The following is an 11,476-nucleotide window of genomic DNA, read 5'->3' as shown; positions in this document are numbered from 1 at the left end:
GATAGATAGATAGATAGATAGATAGATAGATAGATAGATAGATAGATAATAGATAGATAGATAGATGATAGATAGATAGATAGATAGATAGATAGATAGATAGATAATAGATAGATAGATAGATAGATAGATAGATAGATAATAGATAGATAGATAGATAGATAGATAGATAGATAGATAGATAGATAGATAATAGATAGATAGATAGATAGATAATAGATAGATAGATAGATAGATAGATAGATAGATAGATAGATAGATAATAGATAGATAGATAGATAGATAGATAATAGATAGATAGATAGATAGATAATAGATAGATAGATAGATAGATAGATAGATAGATAGATAGATAGATAATAGATAGATAGATAATAGATAGATAGATAGATAGATAGATAGATAGATAGATAGATAGATAGAAGATAGATAGATAGATAGATAGATAGATAGATAGATAGATAATAGATAGATAGATAGATAATAGATAGATAGATAGATAGATAGATAGATAGATAGATAGATAGATAGATAGATAATAGATAGATAGATAGATAGATAGATAGATAGATAGATAGATAATAGATAGATAGATAATAGATAGATAGATAGATAGATAGATAGATAGATAATAGATAGATAGATAGATAGATAGATAGATAGATAGATAATAGATAGATAGATAGATAGATAGATAGATAGATAGATAATAGATAGATAGATAGATAGATAGATAGATAGATAATAGATAGATAGATAGATAGATAGATAATAGATAGATAGATAGATAGATAGATAGATAGATAGATAGATAATAAATAGATAATAGATAGATAGATAGATAGATAGATAGATAGATAGATAGAAAATAGATAGATAGATAGATAATAGATAGATAGATAGATAGATAGATAGATAGATAGATAATAGATAGATAGATAGATAGATAGATAGATAGATAGATAATAGATAGATAGATAGATAGATAGATAGATAGATAGATAGATAGATAATAGATAGATAGATGATTGATAGATAGATAGATGATAGATAGATAGATAGATAGATAGATAGATAGATAGATAGATAGATAGATAGATAAATAGATAGACAGATAGATAGATAGATAGATAGATAAATAGATAGATAGATAGATAGATAGATAGATGATAGATAGATAGATAGATAATAGATAGATAATAGATAGATAGATAGATAGATAGATAGATAGATAGATAGATAATAGATAGATAGATAATAGATAGATAGATAATAGATAGATAGATAAATAGATAGATAGATAGATTGATCCCGATTGATTTATTTTCTTTATCTTTTTTAATATTCCTAATGAAGAATCTCTGGACACATCTATCACCAAAACCACCAGTATCCTCTGTAGAACCGAAGTACAAGAAGTGAACCATGTATCTCTGATCTGGGACTATGAGGGCGGACGAATGGGAAATCTCACTCATCAACCACTGGAGAGTTCCTATGAGATCAGCAATGAGCTCCACATTGAGAACACCGATTGCCAGGGCCGGGGGAATGGGACCGCCGTCTGTCTACTTCAATACATGGGCAACACCCTGACTAACCGGAGTATAGAGGTCCCTTGTCCAGGTACGCCCGGGTCTGGTCTGAGTGCCCAGGATTCCACCCATACTGCAGTATATAGATATATAAATGATAGATGAAACAGAGATAGATAGACAGACAGATAATTGATAGATAGATAGATGGTGTCATGAATTCGTCCACACGCCACACCCACAGCGACTAGCTAACTAAGGCGCACACGTGACTGTGACTTGGGCTAAGAGGAAATAACGGGGACTCAACTTTGAATATATAAAACCGTATATATAACCAGCCGTGATATACTTTCACAGCCCGCACTACCTCTTGGCCACCACCACAGGGAGACTCCACTCCAATCCAGATGGCTGACCACACACTGGCAGATACAAATCTTATATACAATCTGGTGCACTAATTAGGGTTGAGGAGCAGCCTAGCAATCACACACCCTTCTAGGATCCCTCCAGCTTTCCTACAAGCCAGGACCCCGGTGTTAATCACTCTTCCACTGTCCACACACCCCCACACCAGACACACCACAAATGGTAACCTGCCACTAGAGATGAGCAAAGAAATGAAAAATTCGATTCGACTGATTCGGCGAATTCGTGGACAATATTCGATTCGAGTCGAATAAATTCGCTGTGAATTTAACTTAAAAAAGGGTGTTTCTAGGCTTCAGAGAGACTTAATATTAGTGCAGAACACTGTACCTTTAATTTAAATGCCCTTGGAGTCTGCTGGGGAAGAGAAATAATACTGTCAGTCAGTATGACATGCAGATGAGTGCCGTCGATCTTAGAATCACCGCACACTTCACTCATTTGGGCAGTCACGGGGCCAAAACCAGAGTGTGGAGCCACAGTGTGACGGTGGAGGCAGCAGCAATGGGAGGCCATACAGCACCCTATGACAAAAATGGAAACCACCAGCAGTGTGAGGAGACCTGAAAGTGGCACATGGCAGAGTGTGGCGATAGAGACAGCAGCAATGGGAGGCCGTACAGGGACCCATGACACACTCTGGACCTGGCAGCAGCATGAGGAGGCGGTACAGGGGCCCATGACAGATTACGGGCCTGGCAGCAGCATGAGGAGTCGGTACGGGGGCCCATTGCAGATTACGGGCCTGGCAGCAGCAATGGGAGGCCGTACAGGGACCCATGACACACTCTGGACCTGGCAGCAGCATGGGGAGGCGGTACAGGGGCCCATGACAGATTACGGGCCTGGCAGCAGCATGAGGAGTCGGTACGGGGGCCCATGACACACTCTGGACCTGGCAGCAGCATGAGGAGGCGGTACAGGGGCGCATGACAGATTACGAGCCTGGCAGCAGCAACTTGGACAGGAGGACGTTCAGCTTCTGCACCGTCGGGTGCGTGTTCGCAAACTGTTGTCTCTTGGAAACGGATTCCAAGAAAGACTGCTGACGGAATCCGTGAAGAGGAGTAGCAGGAGAAGGAGCATCTGAACGAGCGGAATATGCCAACAAGCGACAACAGGGGCCCATGTCAGATTACGGGCCTGGCAGCAGCATGAGGAGTCGGTACGGGGGCCCATGGCAGATTAGGGGCCTGGCAGCAGCTATGGGAGGCCCGTAATCTGCCAGCACCCTATGACAAAAAATGGAACCCACCAGCAGTGTGAGGAGACCTGAAAGTGGCACATGGCAGAGTGTGGCGATGGAGACAGCAGCAATGGGAGGCCGTATAGGGACCCATGAGAGACTCTGGACTTGGCAGCAGCATGAGGAGGCGGTATATAGGGGCCCATGGCAGATTAGGGGCCTGGCAGCAGCTATGGGAGGCCCGTAATCTGCCAGCACCCTATGACAAAAAATGGAACACACCAGCAGTGTGAGGAGACCTGAAAGTGGCACATGGCAGAGTGTGGCGATGGAGACAGCAGCAATGGGAGGCCGTACAGGGACCCATGAGAGACTCTGGACCAGGCAGCAGCATGAGGAGGCGGTATAGGGGCCCATGGCAGATTAGGGGCCTGGCAGCAGCTATAGGAGGCCCGTAATCTGCCAGCACCCTATGACAAAAAATTCTACACACCAGCAGTGTGTGAGGAGACCTGAAAGTGGCACATGGCAGAGTGTGGCGATGGAGACAGCAGCAATGGGAGGCCGTACAGGGACCCATGAGAGACTCTGGACCTGGCAGCAGCATGAGGAGGCGGTATATAGGGGCCCATGGCAGATTAGGGGCCTGGCAGCAGCTATAGGAGGCCCGTAATCTGCCATCACCCTATGTCAAAAAATTCTACACACCAGCAGTGTGTGAGGAGACCTGAAAGTGGCACATGGCAGAGTGTGGCGATGGAGACAGCAGCAATGGGAGGCCGTACAGGGACCCATGAGAGACTCTGGACTTGGCAGCAGCATGAGGAGGCGGTATATAGGGGGCCATGGCAGATTAGGGGCCTGGCAGCAGCTATGGGAGGCCCGTAATCTGCCAGCACCCTATGTCAAAAAATTGAAAACACAAGCAGTGTGAAGAGACCATAATGTGGCACATGGCAGAGTGTGGCGATGGAGACAGCAGCAATGGGAGGCCGTACAGGGACCCATGAGAGACTCTGGACCTGGCAGCAGCATGAGGAGGCGGTATATAGGGGCCTATGGCAGATTAGGGGCCTGGCAGCAGCTATAGGAGGCCCGTAATCTGCCAGCACCCTATGTCAAAAAATTTTACACACCAGCAGTGTGAGGAGACCTGAAAGTGGCACATGGCAGAGTGTGGCGATGGAGACAGCAGCAATGGGAGGCCGTACAGGGACCCATGAGAGACTCTGGACTTGGCAGCAGCATGAGGAGGCGGTATATAGGGGCCCATGGCAGATTAGGGGCCTGGCAGCAGCTATGGGAGGCCCGTAATCTGCCAGCACCCTATGTCAAAAAATTGAAAACACAAGCAGTGTGAAGAGACCTGAATGTGGCACATGGCAGAGTGTGGCGATGGAGACAGCAGCAATAGGAGGCCGTATAGGGACCCATGAGAGACTCTGGACTTGGCAGCAGCATGAGGAGGCGGTATATAGGGGCCTATGGCAGATTAGGGGCCTGGCAGCAGCTATAGGAGGCCCGTAATCTGCCAGCACCCTATGTCAAAAAATTCTACACACCAGCAGTGTGTGAGGAGACCTGAAAGTGGCACATGGCAGAGTGTGGCGATGGAGACAGCAGCAATGGGAGGCCGTACAGGGACCCATGAGAGACTCTGGACCTGGCAGCAGCATGAGGAGGCGGTATATAGGGGCCCATGGCAGATTAGGGGCCTGGCAGCAGCTATAGGAGGCCCGTAATCTGCCAGCACCCTATGTCAAAAAATTCTACACACCAGCAGTGTGTGAGGAGACCTGAAAGTGGCACATGGCAGAGTGTGGCGATGGAGACAGCAGCAATGGGAGGCCGTATAGGGACCCATGAGAGACTCTGGACTTGGCAGCAGCATGAGGAGGCGGTATATAGGGGCCCATGGCAGATTAGGGGCCTGGCAGCAGCTATAGGAGGCCCGTAATCTGCCATCACCCTATGTCAAAAAATTCTACACACCAGCAGTGTGTGAGGAGACCTGAAAGTGGCACATGGCAGAGTGTGGCGATGGAGACAGCAGCAATGGGAGGCCGTATAGGGACCCATGAGAGACTCTGGACTTGGCAGCAGCATGAGGAGGCGGTATATAGGGGCCCATGGAAGATTAGGGGCCTGGCAGCAGCTATAGGAGGCCCGTAATCTGCCAGCACCCTATGTCAAAAAATTCTACACACCAGCAGTGTGTGAGGAGACCTGAAAGTGGCACATGGCAGAGTGTGGCGATGGAGACAGCAGCAATGGGAGGCCGTACAGGGACCCATGAGAGACTCTGGACCTGGCAGCAGCATGAGGAGGCGGTATATAGGGGCCCATGGCAGATTAGGGGCCTGGCAGCAGCTATAGGAGGCCCGTAATCTGCCAGCACCCTATGTCAAAAAATTCTACACACCAGCAGTGTGTGAGGAGACCTGAAAGTGGCACATGGCAGAGTGTGGCGATGGAGACAGCAGCAATGGGAGGCCATATAGGGACCCATGAGAGACTCTGGACTTGGCAGCAGCATGAGGAGGCGGTATATAGGGGCCCATGGCAGATTAGGGGCCTGGCAGCAGCTATAGGAGGCCCGTAATCTGCCAGCACCCTATGTCAAAAAATTCTACACACCAGCAGTGTGTGAGGAGACCTGAAAGTGGCACATGGCAGAGTGTGGCGATGGAGACAGCAGCAATGGGAGGCCGTACAGGGACCCATGAGAGACTCTGGACTTGGCAGCAGCATGAGGAGGCGGTATATAGGGGCCCATGGCAGATTAGGGGCCTGGCAGCAGCTATGGGAGGCCCGTAATCTGCCAGCACCCTATGTCAAAAAATTGAAAACACAAGCAGTGTGAAGAGACCTGAATGTGGCACATGGCAGAGTGTGGCGATGGAGACAGCAGCAATGGGAGGCCGTATAGGGACCCATGAGAGACTCTGGACTTGGCAGCAGCATGAGGAGGCGGTATATAGGGGCCTATGGCAGATTAGGGGCCTGGCAGCAGCTATAGGAGGCCCGTAATCTGCCAGCACCCTATGTCAAAAAATTCTACACACCAGCAGTGTGTGAGGAGACCTGAAAGTGGCACATGGCAGAGTGTGGCGATGGAGACAGCAGCAATGGGAGGCCGTACAGGGACCCATGAGAGACTCTGGACTTGGCAGCAGCATGAGGAGGCGGTATATAGGGGCCCATGGCAGATTAGGGGCCTGGCAGCAGCTATGGGAGGCCCGTAATCTGCCAGCACCCTATGTCAAAAAATTGAAAACACAAGCAGTGTGAAGAGACCTGAATGTGGCACATGGCAGAGTGTGGCGATGGAGACAGCAGCAATGGGAGGCCGTATAGGGACCCATGAGAGACTCTGGACTTGGCAGCAGCATGAGGAGGCGGTATATAGGGGCCTATGGCAGATTAGGGGCCTGGCAGCAGCTATAGGAGGCCCGTAATCTGCCATCACCCTATGTCAAAAAATTCTACACACCAGCAGTGTGTGAGGAGACCTGAAAGTGGCACATGGCAGAGTGTGGCGATGGAGACAGCAGCAATGGGAGGCCGTACAGGGACCCATGAGAGACTCTGGACTTGGCAGCAGCATGAGGAGGTGGTATATAGGGGCCCATGGCAGATTAGGGGCCTGGCAGCAGCTATAGGAGGCCCGTAATCTGCCAGCACCCTATGTCAAAAAATTCTACACACCAGCAGTGTGTGAGGAGACCTGAAAGTGGCACATGGCAGAGTGTGGCGATGGAGACAGCAGCAATGGGAGGCCGTACAGGGACCCATGAGAGACTCTGGACTTGGCAGCAGCATGAGGAGGCGGTATATAGGGGCCCATGGCAGATTAGGGGCCTGGCAGCAGCTATAGGAGGCCCGTAATCTGCCAGCACCCTATGTCAAAAAATTCTACACACCAGCAGTGTGTGAGGAGACCTGAAAGTGGCACATGGCAGAGTGTGGCGATGGAGACAGCAGCAATGGGAGGCCGTACAGGGACCCATGAGAGACTCTGGACCTGGCAGCAGCATGAGGAGGCGGTATATAGGGGCCCATGGCAGATTAGGGGCCTGGCAGCAGCTATAGGAGGCCCGTAATCTGCCAGCACCCTATGTCAAAAAATTTTACACACCAGCAGTGTGAGGAGACCTGAAAGTGGCACATGGCAGAGTGTGGCGATGGAGACAGCAGCAATGGGAGGCCGTACAGGGATCCATGAAAGACTCTGGACTTGGCAGCAGCATGAGGAGGCGGTATATAGGGGCCCATGGCAGATTAGGGGCCTGGCAGCAGCTATGGGAGGCCCGTAATCTGCCAGCACCCTATGACAAAAAATGGAACACACCAGCAGTGTGTGAGGAGACCTGAAAGTGGCACATGTTTGAGGCATGATTCATGGCGGATTTAGTCAGTTGTGTCAGGAACTGGTGGTTTGAAATCCAGACTAATCCACGCCTGATTCATTTTCACAAACGTGAGTCTCTCCACACTTTGGGTGGACAGTCGTGTCCTCCGCGGAGTTACAATACCTCCTGCCGCACTAAACACGCGCTCCGATGCCACGCTACTGGCCGGGCATGACAGCCTTTCAAGGGCAAATTCAGCTAGTTGGGGCCAAAGGTCAAGTTTCGTTGCCCAGTAGTCAAGGGGATTGTCTACCTCGGTTGGCAGGGTGCTGTCCAAGTAGGCCCAAGCCTGTTGTTTGAGGTCCTGCTCCAGGTCCACCTGATGCTGCTGCTGCTGCTGCTGCGGCTGGTTAGTAGTTTCCTCACTGCGCTGGTGAAGAAAGCTACTCATCATCGACTGCAGACTGAGGCAGCCGCTGCTGGTGGAGCTGCCACTGCTCCTACCACCCCACCCCTCCCCTGCTGCCATGGCAGCGGAACGCGAGCGCACAGGGCCCACAGTGTCTGAGGATGGACGTTGGCGCACAAAGGCAGAGACCAACTGACTACATAGGTGGTTTTTATAGTACGTTATTTTGGCCTCCCTCTCAGCAGGTGTGAAAAAGGCCACCATTTTTGAACGGTAGCAAGGGTCCAACAAGGTGGACAGCCAAAAGTCATCCCTCTGTCTGATGGTTATTATTCGGCTGTCGCTACGCAAGCAACCGAGCATGCTATGGGCCATTTGTGCCAAGGAATGCGAGGGACTCCCTGCCTCCATCTCCACAGCATACTGCCACGGTGCGTCTGGGTCCTCTGTCTCCTCCTCCTCCTCCTCTACCAGATGCTCCTGCTCCTCCACTCCTGTCCGCTGAGTGGAAAAACCACCCATTTCACTCAATAATTCCTGAGCACAAATGTCCTCCTCTACCTCCTCCTCTTCTTCCTGTCCTGTCCCCACAGGGGTCATGTGGCGTTGAGATCTGTGCACCACGTCTACCGCACCCTGACCAGCCATTGTTAACAGCATTTGTTCAAGGACGTGCAACAGAGGAATGACGTCGTTCATCCCATAGTCCTGCCGACTCACGAATAGCGTGGCCTCCTCAAAGGGCCTGAGCAAGCGGCAGGTGTCACGCATGAGCTGCCAATGGCTGACATCGAAGTTACACAGGGGAGTACCTTTATCCGCTTGTAACATCAGGAAATCGGTGATGGCCTTTCGCTGCTCGTAAAGGCGGTCTAACATATGTAGGGTTGAATTCCACCTTGTTGCAACGTCGCAGATCAGGCGATGCTGTGGAATTCCGTTCTGCCGCTGCAGCTCAAGGAGGGTGTGCTTTGCGGTGTAGGAATGGCTGAAATGCATGCAAAGTTTACGTGACATTTTAAGGATGTCTTGCAGTGGGATGGTGGATTTTAGGAACCGCTTGACAACCAGATTGAACACGTGAGCCATGCATGGCGCATGGCACAACCTTCCTTGATGCAGAGCAGACACCATGTTCTTTCCGTTGTCGGTCAACATGGTTCCGATTTTCAGTTTGCGCGGAGACAGCCATCTGTCGATTTCTCTGTTCATTACACTCAGAAGTTCCTCCCCTGTGTGACTACGTTTGCCAAGGCATACCAGGTGCAGAACAGCGTGACACCGTTGCGCCCTGCACATGTGATATGCCGGTCGGGTAATGGGACTTGGCACGGGGGTGGCGGCTGAGGACACGGTGGAAGAAGAGGTGGTAGAGGCGGACATCTTTGCCGGACCAAGGACGTGCAAACGTGGAGGCAAAAGCGGCGTGACCTGTCCAAGTTGCTGGTGCGGCTGTGACGGCACCACGTTCACCCAGTGGGCCGTAAATGACATGTACTGTCCCTGACCGTAGTTACAGCTCCACACGTCGGCGCTGCCGTGCACTTTGGCAGAGACCGACATGCTCAAAGACTGGCCCACCATGTCTTCTACATGTGAATGGAGGGCTGGCACTGCCTTTTTGGCGAAGAAATGACGGCTTGGCACTCTCCACCGCGGCGCGGCACAAGCCATCATTTCTCTGAAAGGTGCTGAGTCCACCACTTGGAAAGGGAGGGACTGCAGCACCAGCAACTTGGACAGGAGGACGTTCAGCTTTTGCACCGTCGGGTGCGTGCTCGCAAACTGTTGTCTCTTGGAAACGGATTCCAAGAAAGACTGCTGACGGAATCCGTGAAGAGGAGTAGCAGGAGAAGGAGCATCTGAACGAGCGGAAGATGCCAACGAGCGACAACTCCCCTCAGCAGAGGTGTTGGAGCCTTGACTGGCTGATGGAGGGCGATTGACGTCGGGTGACGGAGCAAGTAACGGAGCGGGTGATGGAGCGGGGGCTGGGGCGGGCAGAACCGCCGTATCTTTATCACGGTTTTCCCAGGCCACCAAATGGCGACGCTGCATATGCTGCCGCAACGCTGTAGTCCCAACATGGGCCCCCTGGCCACGCTTGACTTTCTGGCCACATAGTCGACATACGGCTACGTTTACTTCCTCGGGCGGCTTGACGAAAAATTGCCACACCGCCGAGTAGGAAACTTTGCCCCCGATACTCCTCACTGGCTGACTGCTGCTTCCTCCGTGCACACCGGCACCACTACTGGCCGTGGTGGTAGGCTGCAGTGGAGCTGGTGCTCTACTCCGTGGCCGTTTGGCTCCACTGACACTGCTTCCACTGACACTGCTGCGACCCTGCTGCTGTCTCCTGGGCAACCCACCGACTGTTTCGCTCACTGCCAAGCTGCCACCCTCTTCTCCTGATGATGCGGAAGAAATTGCCTGATGACGACGAGGCTGCCAAGTGCGATCAACCTCCTCATCATCAAGTAGGGTCTCCGCCTCACTACTAGCCCCCTCGGCTGCGTCTGGGTCAGGAGACAGACCTGTCTCTAGACCGGCTACCGGGCCACTCTCCTCGCCACTACTTCTTTGCCTGGCTGCTGAAAAGGCCGATGTCTCCCCCCGTTCCTGACCGCCCTCTGTTAGCTCTTCCTCACTGTACAGTGGGGCTGAGCCCACAGCATGCGATACTTCGCTTGGTGAGGGAACACCAAAGGACAGGGGCAGGTAGAGGACACGTGATTTCAGTGGGCTTGGTCCCGGGCCATGCCAACTAACGGTTGTGTCTGACGTACCCACCGACCGTTGGCTGTAGGTGTCAGAGGTGACCTGGGAAGAGGAAGACGACCGAGCCAACCAATCGATGACGGCAGGGTTGTCGGTGGAGACACGACCGCTGGATGACACCGGGAGCACTGGCCTCTGGCTGTGAATAGTGCTGCCTCGACCCCTTCCTCTGCTGCCACGTCTGCTCGCTCCTAAAACATTGCCTCCTCTGCCACTCCTCTGCATGTTGTCTGACATACTCTTTAATTCAACGATTCTGTGTCCCTGAGTAACAATTCTGTGTCCCTGAGTAACAATTCTGTGTCTGTCCCTGAGTAACAATTCTGTGGCCCTAAGTAACGGTTCTGTGTCCCTCAGTAACAATTCTGTGTCCCTCAGTAACAATTCTGTGTCTGTCCCTGAGTAACAATTATGTGGCCCTAAGTAACGTTTCTGTGGCCCTAAGTAACGTTTCTGTGGCCCTCAGTAACAATTCTGTGTCCCCCTGATTAACGTTTATGTGGCCCTAAGTAACGGTTCTGTGGCCCTCAGTAACGGTTCTGTGGCCCTCAGTAACGGTTCTGTGGCCCTCAGTAACGGTTCTGTGGCCCTCAGTAACAATTCTGTGTCCCTGATTAACGTTTCTGTGGCCCTAAGTAACGGTTCTGTGGCCCTCAGTAACAATTCTGTGTCCCTGATTAACGTTTATGTGGCCCTAAGTAACGGTTCTGTGGCCCTCAGTAACAATTCTGTGTCCCTCAGTAACAATTCTGTGTCTGTCCCTGATTAACGTTTACGTGGC

General features: G+C 51.0%; 1 protein-coding gene across 1 annotated transcript in view; it reads left to right on the top strand.

Annotated features, from left to right (window-relative positions):
• The window catches only part of LOC149437938 (uncharacterized), a 31,062-nt gene that overhangs the window by 11,968 nt on the left and 7,618 nt on the right, over positions 1-11,476 (top strand). The window contains exon 3 of the mRNA XM_089660439.1: positions 1,357-1,626. Coding sequence (XP_089516565.1) covers positions 1,357-1,626 — 270 coding nt within the window. The remainder of the gene's footprint in view (positions 1-1,356; positions 1,627-11,476) is intronic.

The sequence above is a fragment of the Staurois parvus genome, unplaced genomic scaffold (genome assembly GCF_062004578.1).
Source record: "Staurois parvus isolate SC_StPar_1 unplaced genomic scaffold, SC_StPar_1.0 ptg001242l, whole genome shotgun sequence".
NCBI lineage: Eukaryota > Metazoa > Chordata > Amphibia > Anura > Ranidae > Staurois > Staurois parvus.
The sequence above is the reverse complement of the archived record's forward strand: the minus strand, read 5'-3'. Positions and strand labels throughout refer to the sequence as shown.